General features: G+C 60.0%; 6 protein-coding genes across 6 annotated transcripts; all 6 read right to left on the bottom strand.

Moving 5' to 3' along the window:
• Positions 1-1,458: 1,458 nt before the first annotated feature.
• LINJ_33_2520 (putative heat shock protein) lies at positions 1,459-3,363 on the bottom strand (the record flags this gene model as incomplete). The annotated part of the gene is made up of 1 exon (XM_003392710.1): positions 1,459-3,363. One exon carries the CDS (start codon positions 3,361-3,363, stop codon positions 1,459-1,461), a length of 1,905 nt encoding a protein of 634 aa, XP_003392758.1.
• A 2,492-nt stretch (positions 3,364-5,855) lies between these two features.
• LINJ_33_2510 (putative Golgi reassembly stacking protein (GRASP homologue)) lies at positions 5,856-7,484 on the bottom strand (the record flags this gene model as incomplete). The annotated part of the gene is made up of 1 exon (XM_003392709.1): positions 5,856-7,484. The coding sequence occupies one exon, from the start codon at positions 7,482-7,484 to the stop codon at positions 5,856-5,858; it is 1,629 nt and encodes a 542-aa protein (XP_003392757.1).
• A 4,777-nt stretch (positions 7,485-12,261) lies between these two features.
• Positions 12,262-13,953, bottom strand: LINJ_33_2500 (conserved hypothetical protein; the record flags this gene model as incomplete). Its single annotated transcript, XM_003392708.1, has 1 exon — positions 12,262-13,953. The coding sequence occupies one exon, from the start codon at positions 13,951-13,953 to the stop codon at positions 12,262-12,264; it is 1,692 nt and encodes a 563-aa protein (XP_003392756.1).
• An 869-nt stretch (positions 13,954-14,822) lies between these two features.
• LINJ_33_2490 (conserved hypothetical protein) lies at positions 14,823-18,884 on the bottom strand (the record flags this gene model as incomplete). Its single annotated transcript, XM_003392707.1, has 1 exon — positions 14,823-18,884. One exon carries the CDS (start codon positions 18,882-18,884, stop codon positions 14,823-14,825), a length of 4,062 nt encoding a protein of 1,353 aa, XP_003392755.1.
• A 2,687-nt stretch (positions 18,885-21,571) lies between these two features.
• LINJ_33_2480 (conserved hypothetical protein) lies at positions 21,572-24,151 on the bottom strand (the record flags this gene model as incomplete). The annotated part of the gene is made up of 1 exon (XM_003392706.1): positions 21,572-24,151. The coding sequence occupies one exon, from the start codon at positions 24,149-24,151 to the stop codon at positions 21,572-21,574; it is 2,580 nt and encodes an 859-aa protein (XP_003392754.1).
• A 1,738-nt stretch (positions 24,152-25,889) lies between these two features.
• Positions 25,890-27,359, bottom strand: LINJ_33_2470 (putative succinyl-coA:3-ketoacid-coenzyme A transferase,mitochondrial precursor; the record flags this gene model as incomplete). Its single annotated transcript, XM_003392705.1, has 1 exon — positions 25,890-27,359. One exon carries the CDS (start codon positions 27,357-27,359, stop codon positions 25,890-25,892), a length of 1,470 nt encoding a protein of 489 aa, XP_003392753.1.
• Positions 27,360-27,846: the final 487 nt, after the last annotated feature.

Genomic DNA, 27,846 nt, shown 5'->3' with positions numbered 1-27,846 from the left:
GATATGTGCGCCAGGTGGCACCGCCGTGCGATGGAGGGAAGATGAATGAGGTTCGTTGGCGGGTACGTATGCTGTGACAGTTCTCGGAAGGCAGCATGCGAACACGCAAACAAGGAGAGGCAGAGGCAGGGATGATGAATTCGACAGATGAAGGCGAGGACGGAAGAAGGTTGAAGGGCGCAGCGTTGCGCCCATACAAGCGCACATCATGTGTGTGGAGTAAAAGGCAAGAGAAAGAGAGAACCGATAAGGGGTCCACGCATTCCTCTCTTTGAGTGGCAGAAACTTGCACAAGGCGGCTCCTACGTAACGTGCGCCCGGCGGGGGGGGGGGCACGGTGGGTTCACGCGCCTGTGCGCTACTTCCCTGTCCTTGTCGGCGGCAGCAACGAGTCCGCCGCACGCGCCTACACGCGTGCGTCATGGCTATCTGTCGCGCCTCACGGCCGGAAGCGGCTTCCCTACATGGCTCGAGTTTTCTGTTTTCCCTTGCTAATCTGAGAAGACTCAACGAGAAATTATTTAATACTCAAGAAAGAGTCGTCACACGTCACCGCTCTCGGAGGTGCGCCAGAACGCATACGCAGGCAGAAAGTGAGAGGAGGGAGAGAGCACGAGACTCCAGCCGCGCCGATATGTTTTCTGATCCCATATGCGTGGCAAGGCTTGAGAGAAAAGACGTGGACGACGATAAGAGGGAGCGCGCGCATGAGATTCCGTCTGTTGCGTGTATCTGTCTTAGGCGAAACAAACTTTATCACCAGGAAAGATCAGGAAGAGCGGGAAGAAGAGAGGAGAACAACAGGAGAGGAGGCCGCGGCAGCATACCAAAGGAGAGTCCTGCAAAAAAAAAAATGGGAAGCCGAAAGGAGCGGGGCGGCTGTGCAGCACGTGGCCGACTGGCACGTCTGCTCTCCTCGTTGTAAAGTTATCTTCTCGCTCTCTCAGAGGAGTCGAACACGAGTCGAGGTCATTCAAGCCCGTAACTCTATAAGAGTCCTGCCCACTTCTGTGCCCTCCTTGCTTGCGGGCTCCCACGTCTCTCCTGCTAGCCCGGCCGCCTCCTGCTCCTTGACAGCTCCTTCGCCCATCCGCTCCCTGAGAGCCTGCGTGTCACTTTCCGTTCTCGTTTTTCGTGTTCACCGCATTCAATCCCCTCCGCTCGTTTTCCGTACCTTTTTTGTTGCGGCTGTTCTTTGGCCCGCCTCACGTGTCTTGTGAAGCAATTACGCTGTCTCGGGGCCCTCAGTGTAGAAAGTGGTGCCCCCCCTCCCCCCATCACCACCACCGGTGCGAGAGAGACCAGCTTTCCCGCACGCAGAGAAGGGCAGGAGGGGGGGGGGGCAAGCCCTCAATAGAGATGGGAAACACACAAGGAAAAGTCACAGGGCGCAAGCAAGCCAGCTGGCACACTCACTGAGGCGCACAGGCGCTCATTGCCATACTCAACTGGCCCCCTTCACTTGTCCGCCGACGGCTCCGGAACCTTCTCGACCATGCGCGACATGATCGTGTTGAGGCGCGTCACGATGCTGCGCGGGTCCTCGAGGAGTCCAGCGGCGATGATGGCGTTGTCAAAGATCTGCTCCGTGAGCAGGCCAGCCGTCTCCACCTCCTCGCTCGCCTCCGACTGCGACAGCGTGTACAGCTTGCGGATGAGAGGGTGCTGGGGGTTGAAGTGGAGGTTGTACTTCGGTGGTGGACCAGCGGCCTGGCCTGTCATACGGTAGATCTTGCGCATCTGGGCCGCCTCGTGGTCCGCCAGCACCGCAGGGCTGTCGCGCAGGCGGTCCGTCGACTTGACAACGCCGACGCGGCCGACGAGGCGCTTCGAGATGAAGTCGGAGAGCGCCTTGACCTGGACATCATTCAGCTGCTTCTTCACGGCCACGTCATCGTTCTTGTCCCCCTCGAGCTTCTTCTTATGTTGCACGTAGCCGTCAAGGTTGGCGTCGAACATCTCGATGTTCTGCAGCTTGTGCTTCGCGTAGGTGTCGAGGTGCTGCATGACAAAGTCGTCAATCGGCTCAGTGCAGATGAGCACCTCAAGGTCGTGCTCCTTGTACTGCTCGTAGTAGGGCGACTGCAGTGCCATCTCCTTGCTGGGCAAGTTCAGGTAGTAGATGTGGGACTGATTCGGCTGCATACGGTCGCGGTAGTTGTCCAGGGAGACGTAGGGATAGTCAATGTCGGACTTCGTCGTCTGGAAGCGCAGGAGCTTCGCGAGCTCCATCTTGTGCACCTGGTCCGTGCACACGCCCTCCTTCAGGAAGGGGCCATACTCCTGAATGAAGCGCTCGTACTTGCTGCGGTCGCGCTTGCTCTCCTCCTCGAGCCAGCGAATGATCCGCTTTGTCAGGATCGTGCTCAGCCGGCGCATCATACCGCCGTCCTGCGTGTGCTCGCGCGACACGTTTAGCGGGATCGACTCGCTGTCCACGGCACCCTTGATGAAACGCAGCCAGTCCGGCAGCAGCCCCTTCGCCTTGGACTGGATCAGCACGCGGCGAGAGTACAAGTTCACACCCGCCTCCATGCGGCCACCGCCGTACTTCTCCGTGTGCGACTGCGGCACGTAGAGCAGCGCCCGCACGCTCATCGGGGCGTCGATGGAGTAGTGAAGGCGGAACATGGGGCTGTCGTAGGAGCCGGAGATGAACTTGTAAAAGTCGATATGCTCCTCGTTGGTGACGTCGTTCTTGTCCTTCATCCAGAGCGCCTCGACAGTGTTTACCTTGCCGCCGTTGAGAGTGATCTCGTAGGAGACAAAGTTGCTGTACTTCTTCAGCACCCGCTCCACCACCTGCGGGGTGCAGAAGGACAGCTCCGTGTCCTTCACATCCAGCACAATCTTGGTACCCTTTTCGACCCCCTCGCACTCCGTCACTTTGAAGGTGCCGGTGCCCTCCGACTCCCACAGGTAGCCCTTCGAGCCCTTCTTGGCACTGCGGCTGTAGACCTTGACGTTCTTGGCCACCATGAAGCACGCGTAGAAGCCGACGCCGAACTGGCCGATGATCTTCTCGGCCGCCGATTTGCCGCTGCTCTGGAGCTCGTGTACAAACGCCTTCGAGCCGGAGCCGGCAATCGTGCCCAGGTTCGCTGTCAGCTCCTCTCGGGTCATGCCGATACCGGTATCGCGGATGATGAAGCGACTCTTGCTCTGGTTGCAGGAGAGGGCAATCAGTGGGGCCTCGTCGGCCGGCTCGCGGGCGTAATCAGGGTTGCTGAGCTCCAGCAGGTGGCGCTTCTCCAGAGCGTCGCTGGCATTGGACACCAACTCGCGGATGAACACCTCCTTGTCACTGTACAGGCTGCATGCAACGATGTCCAGCAGCTGGCGGGTCTCCGTCTTGAAGCCCATCTCCTCCGACTCGCCAACAGGCTTCTCAACCGTGGCGCTCGTCGCAGCCGTCGCCTCGGTGGCGCTGCTGTCCACCCCGTTCGCTCCGGCATTCGTGTTCTCCGGAGCAGGCTCCACGATGACGTCTTCGTCCAGCTCCTCCGAAGCGTCTGCCTTCGGCTTCTTCTCCGCCTCAGTGGCGGCGTCGGTGGCGGACTTTTCGGTAGAACAGAAGCGGTAGGCCGACGTGAGTGTGGGAGCCGTGACAGTGGTGCAGCCACCGACGACACAACTCAGCGCGGGAGAGACGCCGTTCGAAGGCTTGAACAGCACGACGCCAGAAACCGACGCGGCGGCCATCGCGGAGGCCACCGTCGCCCTCTGTACGACTCGGCGCATTCTCCTTCAACAGCACAAGAGGAGGTGAGAAAAAGTTACGTGTGTGTGTGTGCGTATGCGCGTGCTGAGTGTTTGGTTGACACCGCGCAGACTGCCAACTGCCAACCGCGCACGTACCCGCTTTGCCTTCTGGGCGGATATGTGGGAGACCGCGGATGAGAGCGGGAAGCCGCGCGCCTGTTTTTTTTTTTGCGTTATCGTTGCTTCTCTTTGCCCGCCGCTTCACCTGTTCCCTTGCGGCTGTGGGTGGCGTGGGGAGGAGAGGGGAGGCGAAACCAGCGTCGACGCTTGTGACGTGTTCGTTTGCGTTGTGCTCTGTTAACCGCGTATGTTCGTTGCTCTTCTTCTCTTGTGCCCAATGCGGGAAGAGGAAGGGAGAGAGGGGAAGAGCATCACAGAATGCGTGCCCACATGTGCGCATGTGGGTGTGTAAGTGTCGGTGTGTGTGGGGGGTCACGTGAAAGACGCGTGAAAGCACCCACCCCGGTTTCCCAACGATGACAGCGATACAATAGAAGGACAGAGTACAACATGGGAAACGGAAGAAAGACAACACGGAAATGAGCTCGGAAAAGCTCTTGAAAAGCACGTGTTGTGTGCCGCCACTGCCGCTGTGTCGATGGGCAAGGCAAGGGTATGCACCCCCACATGGGGGGCCGGGTCTGTGTGCTGTGTTTCTTTTCTTGTCGCTCTTTTCCGAAAGGGCGATTTTGAAGTGTATGTGTGTATGTGTGTGCGTGCGAAGTATCTGCAGCGTACTTGATACAGCATATGTAGCAAGGGCGCCACAAACGTCGGCTCGGTCAGCGCGTGTGTACGCGGCTGCAACCCTGAGCACACACGATCCCCGCATGCATTCGAGGCGCACAATGCACAGAGAAAAGAAAACAATCCACTAAACGCTGCACCCCTCCCACCGCTTACCTTCGCCCTCCCCCCTTCACCACACCCCCGCCCCCCCTCCTTTCGATGATCGTTACGGGTGCTTCCTGGTCTGCTATCTGCCTTGTGTGGGCGTGGGGTGTACGTTTGTGGGAGTCGCGTGGTAGGTACCTTCCAACATTGCCGATTTCCGTCCGAAGTCCACATGTCCACCACGAGCAAGGGGATCCATGCAAACGGGCGAAAGGGCACGCACTCGCCCATCGGAGGGGGGGCGGGGAAGAGGAGGGGTAGGGGTCGCACAAACCAACAACAGGCGTGCAGCCAATGATGGAAGACATAAGCCGATGAAGAGAACGAAGGGAGAGGGAGAGGAGGGGGAGGGGGGTCAGCGCCTCATGAACACGTCTCGAAGGCATTTGACTTTCAGATCTCGTTTTTATTTTTTCTGTGTGTGCGTGTTATCGACGAGGCAGACATCGCGAGAGCACGAAAACAGCCTCTGCGTCGTCGTGGTGTCCTCAAGCACACTCTCGTCATTAGGTCACCCCCACCGCTCTTCCCCGGCCAGCACCTCTCTCGCTACACATACATATACACACACATAGATGCAGACCAGCACCACAACTTCGCCTCACTGCAGGGGCGATCCCGTGTCCTTCAGCACACGTCATGCGATGGAGAGGAAAAGCAAAGGCACGGCCCACCCGGTAGTCCGCACGCGTCACACATGCATGGGGGCAAATGAGAATTAAAAAGCGAGCGAGTAACACGTGGGAGAGAGAGGCTCGGCACATCAACGCGGTGCACGGAACATTCAGCTACACGCGCAGAAGCCCAATCACAACAATAATAAGAAAAGAACTTCTACACTAATGCATGTTGAACAACATTCAGAGAGAGAAGAGAGGATAGTAAAGACGCGGCGAACGGCACACGCGTGCTCGCCGCCCCGCCCTGCCCTCTCTGGATTCGGCTTTCTCTCTCTGTCTTTGTTTTGCTTTGCGTCGTCCCTTTCTGTCATCTCAAGTGCTGTTTGCTCTGCCCCGTCTTTCTCTTGCCTCCTCGCCCAGCACAAGAAAGTACTGCATCACCCTGTTAATCGTCAGCGCGATGAGCCCGCGGACGGAGATGCAGACGCGGAGAAGTACACCGGCGCCAGAAAGTGCGGAGACAGGGGGGGAGCACAACTAGCGTAAGGGTCAACACATTTTTAGTAGCATGAATCGCAGTTACGCCGGAGCTCTCTTCGCTGCGGCTGCGCCAGGGAACACCGGAAACTGCAATGGAGGGGGCATCCGTTGACTGGAGAATGCGGGTATAGTTGTCACGTGCAGCTGCTGTGGTGGCGACGGCGGTGCAGAACAAGATGGCGGAGCAGCAGCATGGTTGTGAGAGCCGTTCATCTGGGCGGGAGGACACGCTGAAAGCGGCGGGGGCTGGGACGATAGTGGCGGGTAAGAGAATGAGTACGACTGTTCCGTTGTGGGTGCATGCTGCCCCAGGTGGTATTCAGCAGCCATCACGCCCTCGCGTGCCAGCGGTGCACCCTCCAGCACGTCATAGTCCGGCGACGCCTCGTTCGCAAAAGGGTTGAACGGCTTCTGCCCCATTTGTACGGCGGCAGCGGCGGTTGCCCCGGCCGCACCATCACGCGGCGGCGGGGCTACGTTGAAGGAGGCCAGCGGTGGCATTGCGTAGAGGGCTGCCTCCGTTGGTTGCTGCTGCAGCTGCGGCCGTGGCGGGCACGGTTGTGGATACGAGTTCATCGGCGGCTCGTGAGGGTTAGTCATCGTGTGCGCTTCTGGCGAGCCCACGACGGCGCAGCGTGCATGCGCCTCCTGCGGCGAAGGCAAGCGTGGTGGTGGCTGCGAAGAAAATGTTGACTCTTGAGACTGCTCTTGCAGTTGAGGCGCAGCCCCCACAGGTCGGGTAAGAGAAACGTCTTGCAGAAGCTGGTGCTCCTGCTGCTGCGCTCTGGTCGGCATCACAACGCTACGCCTGACAGAGGCGAATTTTCTCATGACTGGTAACGAAGTCCCGGCGGCAAGGTCGGCGGAGGTGACGACTGAGGGGATGATGTGCAGCAGACCCGTGGCGACGCTGATGCCTACCGCTGCATCTGGGTTAGTGCCCATCTCCACCTCCACCTCCTCGACAGTGTTGTTCTCACTATTGTACACGAGGAAGAGCAGCACATGCGGCACCTCCACCATCTCATTTGGGAAGAGCTGCTTCCGCTCCAGCGCCCAGCGCTGCTCCTCGTGCCACGCCTCCAGTCGACTGTAGAAATCCTTCTGACTCTTTATGAGTGTGATGAGCGTCTCCTGGACAGTCTGCATGCCGATAATGTAATCCCGATTTGCCTGCAGCTCTGTAGAGCACGCGGCAGGGCTGCCCTCCAGCACATCGACAACGTGCACGCAACGCTCTGGGCAAGCGTCCGCGCGAGTCCATTCGATGCTGCACCCGAGCAGGCCACCACCGCCCCATTCGTCCGACGGGACGCAGTAGACGTCGCGGTATGTGCGGCTGTACAGATTGAAAGTAGTGAAGCAGACGGGCTGGTCGAGGTGGTTGGCCACGTGGCTCTTGAAGAACGACAGCGCCGCCTTCCCCTCTGAGTCGAGAAGAACCTTGTCAAGAGCAGTGATAATGTCGAAGAAGGGAACGAGGCCAGCCTTGTGAGCAGGGCTGTACGGCAGCAGTCGCACCACCTGGAAGCCCTCGACGCCAGCAAGTGAGACAGGGGCCTCCAAAGGCGCAGCCGAGACGGAGCCGGCAGAGAGACTGCGATCTGCGCCGCCTGTTGCAGACTGTCCAGGCTGACCGCCCTTTGCGCGGCTCTGGTCCTGACCCATCGTCAGAGCGAGGGTAGTGGAGGAGAAATGGGGGTGAGACTGTGCAAGCGAAAAGAAGACGGCTCGTATAGATGAAAAAGAAAGCGCAAGCGCGTGCGCTGGCTCTGGCGGCGTAAGGAGGACGCAGGCAGCACACCGTGTCAATGGCGATCCGTGACCAGAGCGCGTGTAGCGAGACCCAGACAGCTGCGCACTACACAGAAACAGGCGAAGACGCCAAGCGCTCACTCGTGGAGTGTGGAGTGAGGGGGAGGGGGAGGAAGGAAGCGGGCAGGCAACTATGAGAGACAAACAGGAAAAACGGTGGAGACCAAGAGTGCACGCGGACGCCGGCGTACCCGCGCAAGCAAAAATGAGAACAAATAAGGAGTGACGACAACAACAGCAGCAGCAGCAGCGATACTACAGTCGCTGAACAGCAAAACAAAGGCAGAGCGAAAAGCAGGAAAAGACGGTTAGAGGGGTCGCAAGGCACTCCTACGATGGAGTTGGGAGGATGGAGATACGGACCCGACGCACAGAGCGGATCGCTTCCTCCCTCGAGCACGTCCACTTGCAGCAGCCTCCTCAGTTTTGTCTTGTTTTCCTTTTGTGCCAGCTGCTGCGATGGCGAGAAAAAAGTACAGTCACGTGAGCACCTCAGATGTAAACCCGCTACAAAAGCATCCCAGGAACGAAAAGAAGAAAATGCAATCAGGAGAGACAGCTGTCAACGAACCCGTGTAACCACCCAACAGAGGCAGTCTCCAGGTGCTTCAATGCTAGACACGCACAGCGGCGCACACAGCCAACGCAAATCGATCACACGGCAGATGTGCGTCGCTTCTCCCGGTCGGTCGGTCGTTCGGCCGGTCTGTATGTATGTATATGTGTGTGTGTGTGTGTGTGATTGGGTGTGCTAGCCCCGTGCGCACAGCCTCTTTGAAAAGAATAGTCGCAAGGGGGCGCTCGATTGCAGGTGCCAGTCCTTACTTTGATTGTTGAGGTTGTGAATAGTCTATGTGAGATCGTCCGCCACACGCGCGCGCGTTCCCGTACGCGCAAACAGGCGAGTGTGTCTGTGTCCGCGTAAAGATACGTCCGCACGACCTCCGATGCAGCGAGGGAGAACACCACCGCCAATCTACCGATACACGTCGAGAGTAGGATAGAGAGGAAGACGCGCAGGAGAGAAAAAGGCAGGTTGGCAGCGGGCATTTTGGCACATCAAGAACAGCGCACGCGAAAGAGGCGCTGCGTCAAACAGAGGAAGGACAGCGAGCACAAAGAGAGGCAGCGAGACAGAAAAAGTCGCTGTGACGAGGCGTCTGCCCTGCACACCCCTTGGAGCTGACTCAGATTCGAGGAGGCGGTCCTCCTGGGCTCCAGCGCCGCTCTTCACAACGGGCAGGGGGTGAAAAAAAGGGGGTGTAAGCACAGAAACGCGACTTCCTAGTCCGTGCAAGGGATCCATAAGAAGGATGCGCGAGCGCGCCTGTGGTACGTTGGAGTCTGTGTTCACACTATCTCCACCACCATGCTGAACTCACGCTAATCGGCAATGTTCTTGTGTTTTCCGATGAGGGGGTTCATCTCAACGATCTGCTTTCGTGAAGCAAATCGAAAGAGAGAGACGCGAACTGCGAGTCTAAAAAAAAAAACGCACGGGCAAGCACGCAGATGTCGCGTCCACAAGAGAGAGCAGAAGAGTGGTATAATAGAGCGCGCGCGCAAACATCGAAAAGGGAAAACAGCGGATGATGTACCACCGAACGGATCGAAGATTTAGGGGGTGAAGAAGGTCAGCACCGCACGGACAACGTCGCCGTGTGTCGTCCGTGTCATTATGGGTTGTAGTTGTCGCTGCTGTTTTGAATCCTCCATCTGATCGCTTTTTTTTCTTTTAACATTCGTTCCTCTGTGCCTGTGTGCACGGGGCAGGAGGGTGAGCGGCGTGCCGACGTTGGGTGAGGCAGCGAGGGTGAAAAAAAAAACACAGACGAGGGGAAGACGCACCTCGTCACGGCCGCAAAAAGAAAACGAAGGACCAGCGGAGGCAGCGGATGAACCATCGCAGCAACAAGAGAGCTGGCTGCGTGCTGCTGTGCGGCGTTGGTTTGCTTCTTTGCTGGACCCTGCTCACTGGCTCGAATGCTGATGGAGCTCGAAACGCCTGCCCGACGCCTCCCCGCCGCAACTACGCAGAGCGAGTCGCCTACTGCACACACACACGAGCACATAAACACATAAACAAGCGAAGAAGCGTCGCCCGCTTCGGAAATGTGACCGCCTTCACGCCATACACTCAAAAGGACAAGAAGACAAAAACATGCAGCGGAAAGACGAAGAAAGCCACGCAAGCAGAGCAGGCGCCGAGCCCATGCGGCGTATGGCTAACTAGCAACACACCAAGAGCAAGACGAGTGAGACGTGCAAAGGACTCTCAAAGAGACAGACACGCATGCACCCAATGAATTCTTGATTGAGGCAGCAGCGTCAGTGTCCCCCTTCCCCTCTCCGGCTGCAGCACCTTGTCTTTTACAGAGAGAGAGGGGGTGGGCATCCAGAAGAGCGACGAAAAAGAGGTGTGCCCCATGCATCAGATCAAACAGCGAGAGAAAACACAGAAGAACAGAGAAGCAGCAAGGTGCAGTGCGCGCACGTATACAGGCGCACCCAGACAGGGAAACAGATAAAGCGGGAGAAAAGAAAAGAGAAGGAAAGGGCAAGCGACAGAGAGAGAAAGCGAGACTTCAGAGAAGCAAAAAAGAGGACCAATATGATGAAGGGCAGCTTTCGCCGTCCGAGGATGCTCACATCGGAGTGGGGGAGGAGTTCGGAGTAGAATGTCGATGGGCCTCGTCTTCTTTCCTGGGGTTGTTTGCGGTAGCAGCAGTCACCAAGATCACGGTGACTGCGAGGAAAGCCACCGGTGGCTACGACGAACACGCAAGCGGAAGAGAAGGGAGCAACGAGGGAGGGAGGGGAGGGGGCTGGAAACGCCATTGGAAAAGAAACGACCGTCCTTGGCACAGCGCGGCTCGTCGTGAAGGGCAATGACCAAGGCCCATGCTGCGCAACATCATCGTGCAAGGCAGCGCATGCTCTGTGCCGACATCAGCAAGTCCTCCACAGTGTACAGCACGCGCTCACGCATTAGAGTACATGGGAGATGTGAGAACAAAGAGGGACGAAAGCGAAAAAGAGAAGCGGCCGCTCTAGACCTTACCTGAAGGCGCGCCGCCCATCTCTGTGCGCATGTCTTATTACAGCAGCGGGGGTGAGCGACCACTGCACCCAAGAGCGTCAGAGCCGCGAATGAAGAGCGACTGCGGCCCTGGCAACTCCACGCACGTGGGCGGGGTACGCATCCCCGCAAGCGAGTCTGCCGGCGCAGGAAACGGCGACGACAGCGGGGCAGGGTAGATGAACGGGGAAGAGGTCGACGAAGGCAATCCCGGCCGACCATTTCCGGCAAGTAGCACCGGCGCTGGCTTGTCCGATGCCGCGTTCGAAGTCGACGCGGCCTTCGTACTCAGCTTGTGGAGGGAGAGTAAAGACGAAGAGGGCGTCACTTGCGGCCTCGTAGACACTGACGACGCAGATCCTTGCGTGGGGGAAGCGTCAGCAAGGGCACAGGAGTCTGTAGCTACAGCGGAGGTCGTCGAAGATGCAACGCCGCAGCCTTGCTGCGGTGCCGCCGGGGGGAGTGGCAGCGAATGCACAAGAGCAGCGGCAGGGACGCTATCCGTGGAGTTCGCCTCCATCTCAATAGATATCGGGTGTGGCGGCGGCGACAACGGCGCCAGCTCCCTTCGGCGCTCTCCCCTCGGTGTCGCCAAGAATGCTGCCTGCGTGGGCACTGCTGCGGAGTGCGGCGGCGTCGGTGGCACAGACACCTTTGCTGCCGCAGTCACCTCGAGGTCCGGTAGAGCAGCAGGGCAGAGTGAGGCGAGGCGGGGTGGCGACATCGTCGCGGTGGCGGGCGAGGGGAACAAGGTGGGTAGCAGCCGCTGTCGACACCAGGAGGTGAAAAAGGCGTACGACAAACGGCTCGCGCCTTCGCCTGCGCCGCCAGCTGGAAGTGAAGTCGCCGGGTTGACGTCGCTCATGGGTACGCGAATGCACAGATGCAGGAGTGACGGGAAAGTGGGATGCAGGCGGTGATGGAGCAGTTTTACAGTGGGTTCACAGTGCTCGCGCACGTCAATGACAACGAGAGACACAGCTGTGTGGAGAGCAGAGAGAAAGAGCAAGTTCAAACACGTAGACGGAGTAAAGAGGATCATTGGGACGGCCCGCTGGATACGGAAGAGAAGTGGCCTGGAATGAGGGGGCCCAATGAAGAAAAGCGAGGCGGAGCCACGCCTGACCGCACAGCCGCAGCTTTTCGTTTGCCCTGCAATGCAGGGCGTGGGAGCTGCAAGGACGGGAAGCGGCGCAAGGCAGGAAACAAGCGCGCTCCCGTCGTGCCCTGAGCCGCACACATCGTCGGCGCGCGGCGAAAAAAAAGAAAAAAGAGGGACTGGGAGAGATGTCGTTACCCGTAGGCGGACCATCATTCTAATCTCTCGACCAACTCCACAGGTGGGAAGGGTACGGTGAACCATCGGTGGTGCCGCAGCAGCAGCAGCAGCAGCGCGCTCGCACCTGCGGTACACATCGGCCCTGGTCCTGCAGCTGGTCAGAGATATGCTTAGTCACAAACACGCAACGTCCTACACGCGCGCACATACATAGGTGCGTTTAATTCTCTTCCGTAGCCTTGGGCGTCCTTTATCACCAACACCCGGCTTGGCTAGATCGGCTTCCCAGTAAAGGGGTTGATGTTCACGTGCGCAGGAGGGACGCACACGTCCACCGACTCGCCCATCTCAGAGATGCCGCTGATTTTGCCGAAGGGCCGGAATTTTTGTACGTCGTTCTTGGCGTAGAACTTGAGGAGGCGGAAGCCGCTCTTCTCCGCCAACTTGCGCTCTTTAATCTGGCTCATGATGGCATTGATGCGCTCCAGCTCCTTGTTAGCCTCTGTGTCGCGTAAGGCGACAATGCGCTGCAGCTCCGCCGCAATCTTGGCGTAGTACTGGTTGTGGAGGCTTTGAAACAGGTCTGACTTGCTCGCGAGCTCGCTCAGCTGTCGCTCACGGAACCCCTGCAGCGCCGACGTCAGCGCCTCGTCGAAAACGGGGCAGTCGTTGATCCACCTGTCGATCGCCTTGACGCCGTCGTTTTGCTTGGCGAAGAGTCGATTGAGCAGCAGCCCGCGCGCGGTAGTCGCGACGTCGTCCTTGCGGTCATTCTGCATGACCAGCTTGATCTTCTTGGTGCCATCCAGCGGGAAGTCCTCGCGCACGATGCGGCTGCCAGAGCGGATCTCCTTGGCCAGGTCCGTCAGCCGCTTACGCGTCCACAGAGCGAAAAGGACCTCTGATGTCTTGAGGGGCTGCACCTTGACTTCGCCAGACTCCTCTGCGACTGGTGCCGCGGTCGAGGAGCCCGGTAGTGGAGGCTTGGTAGCGGCGCCGGCGGGAGTCTGCGTCGCCGGTGAGAATCCAAAGTCAACGCTGCCTGGGGCGGGTGGCTTCGCCGCCTGCTGTCCGAAACTGAAGCTGAAGGAGATGCCGTTGGAGGAACCCGACGCGACGCCTGCAGGAGCCTCTCCCACTGACTGAGGCGCAGCGCCAAAGCCAAACCCGAACCCCGGCGTCGCCGAGGTAGCGCTGGTGGCCGCGGTCAATTGCACAGAGCCTACTGCGGAGGGCGTGTTTCCAAAGCTGAAGCCAGGCGCACTTGTGGTTGTGGGGGCACCTGCTGCTGCCGCCGCCGTGCTGCTGGCTGAGGCACCGAAGGCGAAGACGGGTGAGGCAAGCGTGGCGGTAGCGGCAGCCCCACTGCCGCCCGCGCTGGCGGTCTTTCCGCGCTTCTGTAGAAGAAACACGTTCATGTCGCTGCCGTCCGCCTTCACAACGCGTCGCCAACACATGCCCTGACCCTCCAGAGGTAGAATGCGCTCTGGGGCGTTGTCCTCGGCGTCGCTGTAGGGCCAGTGGACCTTTACAATGTACTCCCCTGGCGCTACCGTCGGCTGCATGGCCTCGGCAATGATGTAGCAGTCCACCGTGACACCCTCCATACCATCGTCGCCAGAGAGCAGGTCCTCTTCGCGCAGCTGCATGAACCAGCGCGGGCTGCTGGCGTTGCGGCTTTCGAGCACCTTGCGGAACTCGCTCCAGTCGTACGGCCGCTCCCCGGTGCCAGGCTGAGAAAAAGTGCGGTGCACCAGCTTCGTTGAAAAAAGCTCCTCCATCTGAATCGGGTTCTCAGCGGCCTTGTCGAGCAACGGGTCGATGGAGTCGATCCACTGCGCAAGTGCCTCCTGTTCCACCTTCTCCTTCAGCGCCCGCTTCTGCTGCGCATCCTGCCCACGCTTTGCGGCGCTGGCCGCCGTTGAGGCCTTCTTCGCCGCCGCCGAAGACTTCTTCGGCGCCATTGGAATGTGGCTGCGTTAATGAATATGCTGCCGACTGCCGTCTCTGGTCGATACCTCGTCGCTTCAGAGACAGGAGGTTGCGTTCGTGGGTGCACAAGCAGTAGACCAACAAAGAAAACGGTCGGTCAACGAAGGAGAGGGAAGGGTGAAGAAGGCAGCGAGGAAGACAAAAGCGCATGCACCACCATGTTCTTGAAATTGCTGTTGTCCGTCTTTGGATGTTGTTGTTGGTATTGTTGCGGCGTACCCCCTCTCCCCTCCCTTCGCCCCCTCTCTTTCTGCGGCGGTGACGGCCACTTCAATGAGCGCATAGGGCGCGCGAGCTAGTAGAGGTGCAACGGGGCAAGGAAAGAACGGACAGGCAGAGGAGGAGGAGGGGGCAACGACAACAACGAAAAATTGATAAACTCAACAAGAAAAGGAGCGCCTCGCCGCGCGTGCTTGGCCGACATGGCACAAGAGGGAACGACAGGCGAGGAGAGAGAAGCGAAAGAAGAAAAGGCGCGGCCCTCCCCTCCCCCAGCGTGTGTTCTTCTCTCTCGCCCCCCTCCTCGTTGGTGAGCTCGCCCATCCGCCAGATCCGCGGTGCCCCCGCAGCCCCCCCCCGAAAAGGAGCGGACAAAAGGAAAAAAAAATAATGATAGAAGAAGTTTGGTTCGTTGGTTTCTCGATAGCGAGAAAGAGGGCAGGCTCGCCTCACTTTAACTTCCCTGTAAAGTACACGCATACGCCATCACGAGACAGGGGCCACTTCAGCACAGCCCACTCCCAAAAAGAACGCAACAGCAGACAAGACTAGACAGAAAACGGGAGCTCTTTCCACCCACCCAAATAACCCTCAGCGGCATACACCGGCGCATGTGAGACTCTCAGAAAAAGTACGTGTGGGTGGCCCGCATGCGCGTCAGGGTTGCCAGTCGCTGACGTCGTGTGCTCTGCACGCTCTCCAAGTCGTTCAAGTCCTCCATCAGCTCGTGAAAGAAGGCATAAGAGCGGAGGTGCTCCGCTGCGATGGAGCGCATCACATGCGACAAGAGCAGCACCATGCCTTGCTCGTAGTTGTTGAGTTGGCGGGCCGTCACAGCGCTGCCAGAGGCGCTTCGCGACTCGTCGGACGAGCTCTCCGAATCTCTGCCTGACTCGCTAAAGGCGGCCGTGTCAATATCGTCCATGCGCCGACTGCCACCCCGCTCCGTGTTTCGCGACGGCAGCGAAGAGTCCAATGTGGCGCCTACCGCAGCTGCAGATGAATGCGCATGGCGCCGAGCTTTTGTGCTACGAAGCCGACCGGTCGCCCCGGCGAGATTTGTCTGCGCGCGTGGAAAGTCGACGACGAGTGCGGTGGCCTCGGCATGGGGACGGATGCCCGGCTGCTGCGCGGTGATGCGCAAAAATGGCAGGACAAGCCCCTCGCCGTTGCCAGCGAAGCTGATAACGCGGAACAGAGAGCGCCAGAGGAGCTTCATGCGGAGGCGCACAGGCTTGTACTTGAACCGGTAGCGAAAGAGGCCCCACGTAGCCAGCAGGCCACCGGCCAGGAAGACCGGCATCATCGCCATGATCTTGAAGTTGATGTCATTGCCCTCCAGCACCTCGTCAATGCCGTTGGCCACGCGGCTCACCTCCAGCGCCTGGTACGAGAGCTGGATGAGCATGATTCGCGGCAGGTGGCCGAACAGGACACTGCGAATCGGGTGTCGCACAGAGTGGCGGTACTGCTCGTCGATCAGGCCCAGGCCCTCCGGGTCCGCAACGCCAGCTTGCAAACGCTTGAACGTGCGATCGCGCAGCTCTTCCAGCCGTTTCTGCGGCATGCTCGGGTACATGTCTTCATGAAAGTCGCGAATGATATTAGCAAGCGACACGGCATCCCGCTCGACTGCGCCGCGACGGTCCTCGACACCGGGGCGAACGTAGGAGAGGGACTCGCGCAGTTGCATGACAGGGTCGATCACGTAAGACCAGAGCACCTGCCGCCCCACTATCACCGTCTTCCGGGCAATCGCCACCAGCTCCGTCGGCGACTTCGTGTATACCCACATGAACGGCGGCACGATCGTGAAGGCCGCGACAAGGATGCGCCGCCAGTGCCGCGCCGTCGGTGGGCTGTGAGCACGCTGCACCAGCACCGTCAGGCGCCGCAGCAGCACCTGCGAGCACTGCACGCACTGCAGCAGCACCCGCGCCCCTTCGCGAACGCTCGGCGGTTGACCTCCATCCAGCCCGCTGCCGTTGTGGGCGCAAGATGTGCCGGCCTCGGCAAAGTGAACCTGGTGGCCACTAGACTGAGCTGCTGGCACCGCCTCATCAAGTACAGACATGCCTAAGAGCGCGTTTTCGTCTGACCGGTGCAGTGCGGCTTGTGAGTCAGGTCTCGCAATGGAGGCAGTAGCCGGCCCCGCAGCAGAGAGGCCGCCACCGCCACCACTCCAAGGAAAGCGAACCTGGTCATTAACCTCCAGCACATCTAGCGGCAGCCCATCAGGGCAAAACATCGTCTTCAGCTGTTGCAGCATCGACCACACGGCACGACGCAGCTCGTCCATGGCGTGCAAAGACGAGGCCGCCTCCATCTCCTCTTCAAAGAAGCTGATTTCACTCTCGCGCTCGGCCTCATCGTGCAGGCCGCGGCGCGCGTGCGGCGTCACCGACGCTGCGGCGCTGGCAAAAGCGCTCTGGCCTCTTCTCTGCTGAGAGCCGGCGCGGCCGCGGGAGCCCTGCGTGAGCGAGGAAGCTCTTCCGCCCCCCACGCCCGCCGCGATCGGACTCCAGAGCATGCTGTTCTGGTTTGCCTTGGAGTCACAGCCCAAAGCACCCCCGCCAAGGTGAGCGTTGGCGTAGTTCGTTGGCAACGGCGACGTCGCGCGACCACTACCAGCCGTCGCCACGGGTGCTCGTGCGACCGCCACTGCTGCAGCCGCTGCCACGGGCGACATCATTACCTCACAGCTGCGCTGCACCTGCACCACGAGCGTGTTCAGCTGCTCCAGTGCCGTATAAACCGCCCCGATATAGCTGACAATGAGCTGAAAGACGCTCTGCAGCGTGAACATGTGCCTGCTGATCTCATACTGAACCTGGTTCAGCTGCGCGTGCAAGCCATGCGACCACATACCTCGCCAAAAAGACGCGGAGGAGAGTGCTTGGTGAAAGGCGGCTTGGCGCGGATGCTCCTGAGCCCAAGACCAGTACCACGCACTCCATGCCACAAAGCCCTGCACCCCTGAGAGGTCACGGAGGAAGTGAATCACCTGCCACCGCACCCACACCAGCAAGTGAAGCCACCCGACAAGCTCTGTTGCGTAGGCACGCCTGTCCCAGCAGCTCGCCGCACTTGTCCTTCTTTGCGGTATACGCGTCGTCGTTGGGGGAATCGACGGCGCCTGTACGTCGCCAGTGTGCCATGTATGGCTAAACGATAATGACGGCCCCGCACTGCGGAGGTCTGTGGAGGCGCCGGCCGCCCCTCCACTAGCGCCGCTGCTGCCGCCGTGTCGAGGGCGCGGCAGAAGTCGATCTTCACTAAGCTGCTCTCCGCTGACATCGGAGCCGTTTTGCCGTGTGTCGTGGCCAGCACCTAGTTGTGCAGTTGCACGGGAGGGAGCAGCAGGAACGTTGATCCCGTCTCCGGCTCTCTCGCCCGCTGCTGTGGCAGCCATGAACACCATCTTGCTCGGTGAAACCACCGGATGCGTCCGTCTCGCATCCGCCGTCAATGCACCCCCTTTCTCGTGAACGTTTGTGTGCGATGCAGTGGGTGTGAGCTGCCCCGGGGTCACCTGGATATCCAGCGACATACTCGCCGGATCCCGTTCCGCGGGGGAGGGACCATGCGTATACCGGCGCGGCGTCTGCGTGAGATGTGATGAAGAAGCGTCACCGTCATCCCCTTGGCGAGCGCGGCCACCGCCAGCATCATCGTTGTCGTGCATGTCTGCGGTATTCCGCAGCTGAGAGGACTGGGTGATCACGACCGCGTCAGGCGAGGTCGTGTGGTGAGTCTCGGCTCTCTGCGAGGCAGCGGCTGACTCGCTCGGAGAGACGGAGAGGACGGGTGCCGGAGAACGCATCCAGCGCATCGCCGGCGCGGCACTGACGCTTGTCGACACGCGGAGGGCAGCGAGTCCCGGCGTGGGTGCGAAGGGGGCATGCACCCACTGCGGGACGCGAGTTCGCCGCGTCCTCGCAACATTCGAGTTAGCCGCAGCAGCGCTAAGGGAGATATTCGAGGTGGAGCGAGGGAGAGGAGCAGCGGCGGCGGAGTCAGTGCGTCGTGCCCACCCACGCAGCCGCTCCCAGAGGTGCGAGGCGGCTCCGTGGACGGAGGCCCCGGCCGCCACTGAGGCCTTTTGCCTATCGGAATTCGCTGCTTCGAATGAGGGCGCCACCGAGGGAGGGTCCGCAGGGAAAGAGACGGGCAACGGCAGCTTGCGCGGTGACGTGCACGCCTCCTGCTCAACAGCGAACTCGCCACATCCCCGTGGATGCGCTGGGTGGATTTGTCGCGCATCAGCATCTGCGCCACGTGGTGTGGAGCCAACTGTAGCGGCTTCTTCTCCACCCATGCCATCCTCCGCTGGTGCAGAGCTTCCTGGCAGTATGGCGCTTGACGGAGAGAGGATGGTAGCGTTGAGTTCGTCACTCCCGCCTTCGCGCATCGAGGCGGCAGGATGGTGTAGGCTGGCATGAGCGCCGAAAGTCTCGTCCAGTACGGCGCGCAGAAGTTTCTCCAAGTCGACGAGGGTGTGAAGGTGGGTGGCAGCGTACTGTTCAATGAGCGCGCCACTCACCGCCCCATGAGGCAGGTGCTCCGCGATAAGAGGGGTGTGAGTAAAGCGAGCGTAGACCTTGCCTGACTGCGCCTCCAGCACGTTGGCAAAACTGTGACGGTAGAAAATGGGTGTGCGCACGTCGACACCGTGCGTGGTCATGGCGTTCTACAAAGACGGTGAACGTTGGCGGTTCACCAAGTCTCCCCTCTTCCGCTTGCACTCTTTCTGCTAAGGCACCCCCTCACACACATGGTTGGCCCAACACGGCACCGCGTCTCCGTCCTCGTGCACGCGGCAGACGCGCACCTCGTCGAAGGCACCGAGACTGGAGAAAGGCAAAGCAGAGGCCTAAGAGCAAGAGAGCACGCGAGAGAAAAGAGAGCAAACAAGCATACAAAAGCATGGGCACCAAGTTACGTGAGGACGGCTACCTCTGCGGACGTGCTTCCGTGTGCTCGTGTGTGTGAGTGTGTGTTCGTGCAGAGCTAGGAAGACAGAAGCACATGTGAAATATATATATATAGGGAAGTAGCAGTGCGTACGGATATGTCGGCTAAGCACGCGCTCTGTCTCGCCGCGGCTGATGGAGGGTGATCGATGGAGAGGGAGTTGAAGTGAGAAGCGCGCCGCAACGGGCTATGGGCGACCCGTAGGGGAGTGGATAGACGGAGTAGAGAGAACAGTGTGTCCGCGTAAGACTGTGCGAGCGAGACGCTCCCCTCAGATTCTTGCGGTGCAGTGGCTCACACAAAGATGAGGGCGACGGGTGGACGACTTGTTGCTCCCCTGTGTGTACGCGGAGAGAGAGAGACAAAGGACGCTGGAATAGCAGGAAATCACACAATAGGCTCAGTCTCAATGCCTTGCATGTGTGTGTGTGTGTGTGTGTGTGTGTGCGTGGACGAGTACGTGGTGATACGGATAAAAATGAGAACTAGGTGCCGCACACGCACTGGCCCGCAAAAATGAGAAAAAAAATAGTGCAAGCAGAAACGTGTGTGTGCAGACAGAGAGAGAGAGAGCGAGCGGCGCACGCGCGGCCAAAACACGAACAGGAAGCGTCGTGCCTGCCGTAGTGCCTTTCGGGTACAAGCCCAGCCCGCCTTGCCAGCGGGAAAGCAGAAACTTATCAACGAGAGAAGAAGCGAGAAAGGGGTGGGGGCGGGAGCGCTGACAGAGAACGAGGAGAGAAAGCGGCGTTATGATCTCGGTTTGAAGTGGCAGGGAGAACGAAGCATGTCGATGGGACGCGGCTGCGTGCGCGAAACGAGAGAGGGCAACACTAATTCAGTGAAAACCCCGTCGAGGACATCGAGCAGACTGGATGTCCTGAATGCCGCCCGCGCACGCACAAAAAGCGCAGCGGCGTACGAGGAGGTGACTCCGGTGTGCCGCTTCTCCCTTCTCCTGTTCCCGGTAGCTCAACAAAGCAGCGAAACAAAGGAGTGGCTTCCCCACTCTGCGTGTGTGTTGGGGCGCGGATGATGCGCGGCAGAGACGACAGAGGGGCGTATCCTGGATGAGCTACGCTACTCCCGGTTTCCACATTACGGCGTGAATGTCTGCTTGTGGCATCAACTTCGCTGCGGATGCTGCTGACTGGCCGACCGACACCCACATCCGTTGACTCACCACTGTGGGACAAGCACGACGTATTTCCCCTATGGCGCCAAACCCCTTCAACACATCCGTGTGTGCGCGTAAAAGTTTCCAGTGCTGTTTTCGATTTCTCTTCTTCTCCACAGCACATGCACAGCGAGGTTTCATCGACAGCTTGCCACTGGCTCGGTGGATCTACGTGAGCGCTCTGCCTCTCCTCCATCTGCTTTACAACTGCAGCTGTCCAGCCATGCTATTCATTGCTGCAGTGCTTCTTCCACCCCCACCCCGCCCCTCCCCGAGACACACCGACCGGCACGCCAGCACACAGAGAGTGGGTGCAAGAGATGGAGCAAGCCGTTGAAGGGCGTGGGCGCAAGGAGCGTGATAATGGCTCGACAAGACAATCACAGCGATGAAACACAAAAAAGAGCAACACAGTCAACGGAACGAGCGCCTGTGTCGATTCGCTAACCATGTATAAGCACACACGCACACACATGTATGTATATATAAAGAGGACAAGGGGAAAGCACGTCAGGTGGGCCGAAAGGTGGCTGCACCATCCACGTAAAGCCTGACAGCGCAAAGTCTACATCTTTGCCTGGGAACGTTGGGGGTAGTGCGCGGGGCGACGTGAGCCGGAGGCGCTCAGACGGGTATCTAGATATACGTGCGCGTGCGCGCGTCAACACCTGTGCATGCGCTCTCGTGAGGATCCACTTCAAAGGCCGAAAAGGAAAAAAAAAAGCACAGTGTGCTGCAGCATTTTCTGGTCCTCAGCCTCTAAAAGCAATAATGGTGCACGCATCTGCGGGGAACACTCTCGCAAGCGGGCAAAAGACACGGGCCTGCTGGGGCGCCCACCTACCAAGAGGACACGCCCACGATACCCACAGACGCTCGCCCACTGGCCGGCCCCTACACATTTAGGGTGATCAAAAACAAATCATTCACAGCATTCGCGCGAGAATTACAAGGAAGGCAACCCGAAAACAAAGAGAGCGCCTTCTCGTCACCACGTTCATTCCACCGCACAAACTCCGAGAAACTCCACTCTATACGGCCTGCCACAGGCCGTATAGAGTGGTGCTCTACTCCCTGCTGTACGCCAGAGAATGGGCTCGCTGAAACGAACACAACAGAATCCCCGACACACGTACACACCCCACAAACATACATCAGCAACAACGCAGCCAAACCGCACCACTGATGCAGCGCCTCAAGGGTCGACGAGGGCATGCTGGTCAAGGGAGCCCGTCGGCTTCGGCGGCGGAGAGGCCCGCCACACGCGACGCCGCTGCAGGCGTCACGGTCAGGTCACCGAAGAGCTCATCGAACTCGGCGTCGAGGTCCGCGGCGATTTGGGGTGCAGACGCCCCGCGCGCCGCCGTGGCTGCCACTGGAGCAGCCGAGGACGTCGGAGGCGGCACTGGCTCCAGTGACGCCGCCGCCACCGTCACGGCAGGTGACGATGCGGGTGCAGTCAAGTGCCGCCGTTCGGGAGCGGAGACAACGGCCGCCGAGGACGCCGCTGCAGGGGCTGAAAGAGCCATCTCGGCCGCCACCGGTGCCGGCTCCGGCACCACCGTGCCGCGCAGCGGCCTAGCCGGAATGGACGTGATGAGGTCTAGATCCTCTTCTTCGCAGTCCTCGCCAAGCGAGAAAACCTGCTGCGGCTGCTGCGATGGTCGCACGGCGGTAGGATGAGCTATGGCTGTGGGTATGACCGCTTGGCCACTCGTGGAGCTTTTCGACGCTCCGGAGGGAGCGGTGGCAGAGGAGGGCCCAGTCTCGGCTGCAGAAGAGGGGGCTGAACCGCTGATGGCGGTCGTCGTTATCTGAGCTGCCGCGATTTTGCCGCTCACGGAGGACAGCGCTGTCAGGGCCTGCTCGCTGGTTTCACTGAGGCTCTCGCGGACGCGCTTCATCATCCCCCAGCCCCACGAGCCGGCCGCCGCCACGCCCTCCTTCGCCTTCGTACCCAGCTCCTGGGCCTTCTGCTGCACCTCAGCCCCTTCCACCTGCGCGAGATAGCCCGACACCTCGTTGAGAGCGGCAGAGATCGTGTGCGCCGTTTTCGACGCCTGCTGGCCCCAGTCGATTCTAGAGATACCCCACTTGCCTGTCGCGTTTTCGAGCGCCGCTGCAGCAGCGGGGCTCATGATAGCGTCAATGATGCGATTGCGGATCAGCGGAATCGTCGTCTTGAAGCCGCCTGGCACGATGCACACGAACGGGAACGCCTGTCGGTTGACGAGGTAAAGCGCAAAGACCTTCAGCAAGTTCGTCTCCTCCACGATCGGCCGCCCGGTGCCAAAGAGGGCAAGGGGGTGCCCGCGGCAGGACTCGAGCCGCCGCAGCGCCTCCGCGAGGTCCTCGTGGCGGTAGCTCAGCACATCCCCTACGTGGACGGCCGTGGGCAGCCGCACATACTCGAAGCTCTCCCGTGAACGGCAGTCGACAATTATGTACTCGTGCGAGGGGAGCGCGTCTCCGCCGCCCTGTGCCGCTGCGCCGCGCTTCGCAAACGCGGAGGCGATGTCGGACCGCTCCAGCGGTAGGCTTGGCGTCTTGGCGTAGTACTCCTGCAGCTCCTTCGGCGTCTTGTTCAGCACACCGACATCCGGATAGAGGCAGAAGGCCAGCATGCGCTGTGTCGACAGCGGTGTGACACGGTAGAGCAGATCGGCGTTTTGCAGCAGGGACTTGCCGCCCCACACAGGTGTCGGGGCGGTTGCGCGGCCGTCCACCAGCTCGGGGTCGATCGCGTCTGCCTTGCACGCTGGTAGCGTGAACTTCATCTTGTCGAGATGCTGCGTCAGCGCCTGCTTTGTGCTCAATAGCATGAGCGACCGACGGTGGGTGATGAGGTAGGCGTGTGCCACGTAGGGGACCATGACGGGGTCGCCCAGGATGAGCACCCAGTCCAGCACCTTCAGCGCTGTGTCGTAGTCCGACTGCAGAACCAGCAGGCGCCGCGACCAGTCGAACAAGTACGTGCCGATGTTCACCTGCTGCTGGTCCATGTGGGTGGCGAGTTGAGGGTCGTAGAACTGCAGCATCAAGCGCAGCAAAGACGTCGTCGCAGGCTCGTAGAGGTGAGAAGCCGCTGACGCAATGAAATCCTTCTGCAGCACGCACAGCATTCGATAGAGAGTGCGCAGCAGCATATTCTTGTCAGTAGAACGGCTGCCGGCCACCACGTACGTTACGCACAGGATGACCTCCATCATCACCGGATTGAAGTAAAAGGTCGCGTCGGCGCCCAGGCGGTAGAAGAGGCCGGCGAGTTCGTCGGTGGTGATGTGGAGGGCGGTGGGGAAGAGAGCAGCGGCCTGCTTGGCCACGTGCACGTGTGTCTCCAGTGCCCGTTTTGTGTACGTCGTCCAGTCCTCCTGCCCAGCTACCCCGCCCGGCACCGCCGGGTCATCACTGTCCTCGAGAAGAAGCAGGCAGTACAGCTGGAAACGCTGCGGCCGAGTAAGCTCGTTGGAGAGCTGCGGAACGCGCATGCACATCTTCTGCAGGGAGCGCAGAGAGATGCTGCCGCGCCTCGCAGTCTCCTCATCGCTGTCGAGCACGCTCATCAGTGCCGCCAGAGCGTTCTGCGTCTTGGCCTCGCCTGTTGAGTGAGGAGAGGGCGGCGACTCCGTCGCTGTCGCCTCGCTCTGTTCGGCAGCGGCCATCTTCGGATGCGATGCGCCCTCCATGACAACTGCGCCTTCCGCCAGACCGGTCAGTGGCGGTGTGGGTTCAGCGATGGGGGCGGCCTCCACCCCTGGCGCGTGTGACGCCAGGTCCGTCGTGTGGTCGTTGCTCTCCATCGTCCACCGCGCTGCGCTGGCGACACGGAAAACGAGAAAGAGAGAGACGGTAATATACAAAATCCCGAGAAGGGGGCAAAGGGAGCGGCCCTGGGCCACAGCGGCGGTCTTACCGTGCGCGTGTGCTTGTGCTGGCACCTGACAAGAGAGCAGCGTGTACGACAGAGGGGAGAGGGGGCAGAGAGGAGAGGAGAGGAAGGTGGAAAGGCGCGCAGCAGAGCATCGAGTGCAAACTGCAGAGAAGGCGAGAGCCGTCGGCGAGAAGTGGTGTGGGAGGGCGGCGGGAAGGAAGCGGGCAAAGCCCAGCGTGCCCCTCCCGCCCTCCTGCTGCAGCATTCGCCTGACCTTCTGCGAGCTGCGAAGCAAAACGCTCGTCTGTATACGCGTCCGGCCCATGCAGCGGTGCTGCGCGCCAACACACAACCACCAGCTGTCCCTCTCACAGGCGAATGGGCACCTAGCAGCCCTACACCGCAGACAGCACACACCACTTCCCCTGCTGGTTTCGAGTTCGTCTTTTTCCACCGTAGGTAGTGTGTTGATGGATGCACTGTGCATCAACGCAGCCAAACGCAATAATAGAAGACGGAAGGAAGCGCGGAGAGGGAAACAGGTTTAAGAAAGGGAGGAGGGAAGAGAGTTGCTGACGTCTTCGCATCACCTCTTAAGAATTAGTTACACATCACTCTGCACACGCGCGGCCACGCCGCAGCCCCCCTCCCTCCCCATCGCGTGGTGCCACGCAGCCGCAGGCGCGCACGGTACAGCAATGCGCCGGCGCATTCATCGGAGCACGGCCCCTGCCTCACACACCACACCCACCCACACGCGCTCTTCAGGTCGCCTCACAGCCGCGGCCGCTATGCCGCTCGCCATTCGATGCATCCCCCTCGGGGTGGCACTCGGGCTCCCCCCCTCTCTCCACCTCTGTAGGCAGCGTGAGGGCCAGGCGGGATGAGCTCGATTCACGCTGCCATGCTATATGCGCGGTACACACGTGTTCGCTGCCGCAGGTCGCTCCAACGCAACGCCGATCCACGACCTGACCGCCGGCATGCCCGTGGCGATGCACCGCTCTGACCCCCTCACACCGTGGGTGCTTGACCGTGTCGCCACCGGAAGCGCGGCGTTCGGCACTTGACAGGGATACTGTGGAGGGGGGGGGGGGCTGCATGGCTTCCCCACAGAGAGTGAGGGTGCACTGGCCCTTGTGGTGCCACGCACTGAGGGGTGTCGTCCCCGTCATCCGCGGAGGAGAAAAACGAGAAAAGAGAGGGAGCAAAACGCAGATAGGGGTGCTGTGCGCATGTGCTAGTCCTCGACGAAGCGTCGAAGGAAAAGTGCGAGCGTTGGCGCAGACGACGACAAGCGAAGGGGGCTGACGACGCTCCCGAGAGTATACATACATATATATATATACATATATATATACGTATATGACAAAAAAAAAAAAGAAAGGGGGCCGCTCTCTTCTGCAGCTCTCACAGTGAAGAATTGTATATGCACCGACGAGCCAGCACATACCGGTCACCGGCGCCTTCACCAGACGTTCGCTACGCTCGCAGAGGAGGCTTCAAGGTATGCTCCGCGGCGTCGGAGAATATATAGAATGCTTAAATAGGCATCGAGAGCAGTCAGAGGCGCCTCGCAGCTTCGAGGTGAAAAGGGCCTCCCGCTCTAGGGTCATCCATGATACGATCAGCACCGTCAGGCCGCGAGATACGCATGGCCCACCCGTTTAGCCGGATACGGGGGCTGCGTATGCTATCGGTTTCACCTTGTCCACTTCGAAGTGAGCAGCAGTGCACTTCTTGATGTCGTCCACTGTCAGACCCTCCGCGACCTCCTTCAGCACGAGATGTTTGTCGATCACGTCAAACACGGCTTTTTCCGTGATGATGCGGGTCACGCAATGCAGGCCCGTCACGGGCAGCGAACACCTCTCCACAAGCTTCGAGTCGCCTCTCTTGTTGCAGTGTGACATCGTCACCACCACGCGAGAGCCGCTCGCGACGAGGTCCATCGCACCACCAGGGCCGTTGACGAGCTTGCCGGGGATACCCCAGTTCGCGAGGTCGCCGTTCGACGAAACCTCAAGCGCACCCAGCATCGTCAGGTTCATGTGGCCGCCGCGAATCATCGCGAACGACGTCGCGCTGTCGAAGCACGCTGCTCCCGGCAGGAAGGAGATCGTCTGCTTTCCGGCATTGATCCAGTCGGCGCTCACCTTGTCCGCTGTCGGGAACGGGCCCATGCCCAACAGCCCGTTCTCAGAATGCAGCGTCACCGTCACGCCGGCGGGCATATAGTTCGCCGCCTCCGTCGGGATGCCGATGCCGAGGTTCGCATACATGCCGTCTGCAAACTCCAGCGCCGCCCGCCGCGCGATCTTCTGGCGGTCGTCGTTCGGGTTCACGCTGCTCGGCTCTGCGCCGCTACCGGACACCGTTCGCTTCTCGATGGGCACCTCGTACGACGCCTGCACAACGCGGTGCACGTACACGCCAGGCAAGTGCACGTCGTCCGGGTGGATTTCGCCGTTCTCTACTACCTGCTCCACTTCCGCGATCACGCGCCGCCCACACTGCGCAGCGGGGATGTTGAAGTTGCGCGCAGTCCCGCGGAACACAAGGTTGCCGCTCTTGTCCGCCTTCAGCGCCTTCACAATCGCGTAATCCGGCCGGATCGTCTTCTCCAGAACGTACCACCGATTCCCGAACTGCCGCGTCTCCTTCGGCTCCGAGATGACACACGGCACGCCGTTCTTGTCGTACCGGATAATCTGCCCTCCTGTCTGACGCTGCGTGCCGTACGCCGTCGCCGTGTAGAAGGCAGGGATGCCCGCGCCGCCGGCACGCATGCGCTCCGCCAGTGTTCCTTGCGGCACAAACTCCAGCTCAACGTCGCCCTCGAGGTAGCGCCTCTTAAAGATCTTGTTCATGCCCACAAACGAACAGCACATGCGGCGCACCTGCTTCGTCTCGATGAGACGGGCGAGACCAAAGCCGTCGATACCCGCCGAGTCCGTGTAGAGAATCATCTCCTTTACACCCTTTTTGCACATGGCGCTGATGACAGCGTCCGGCACACCACTGCAGCCAAATCCGCCGACCGCGACAGAGATGCCGTCCGTCATGTCCGCGACGGCCTCCTCCAAGGACTGTACCTTGTTGAGGCCGACGAGGCGCCAGAAGTTACGGCGAAGCATAATAGCGATGCGAGGTGGTGGCCAGATACGTTTTCGTTCTGGACGATGATGTTTTTTTTTTGGTTGGTGCTTTCGGTTGTGCTCACTATCCACGCGGATATGTCGGCGGAGGAGCGCACACGGATGGCAGCAACGTGAAAATATAAAAGAAAAATTAAAAAGGGAGGGAATTAAACAGAAAAAGCACGAGAAGTGCGACAAGGGACAGCAGACGAAGCTGTTAAACAAGCACTTTTGATGGGGGACACACCGACACGCTTGTCTCGGACGAGAGCAGCACGTGAGGGGGTGGGGGAAAAAAGGGGGAAGGGTGGAGCGACGGAGGACGAAGGTTCGCTTGCGTTAGGCGTGGGGCACAGCAAGGGGAAAGAGGCTGCGAGAAGAAGCACCGCGACCAGGACGGTCGTGTCATCGTAGGTAGCGACCGTACGAGGACGGGAGGCGGGACAGGTGTAAGGATGCGCAAGTGATGATAGGGGTAAGGCGG

This window comes from Leishmania infantum, chromosome 33 (genome assembly GCF_000002875.2).
Source record: "Leishmania infantum JPCM5 genome chromosome 33".
Classification (NCBI taxonomy): domain Eukaryota; phylum Euglenozoa; class Kinetoplastea; order Trypanosomatida; family Trypanosomatidae; genus Leishmania; species Leishmania infantum.
This window is presented reverse-complemented; position numbering and strand designations above follow the sequence as displayed.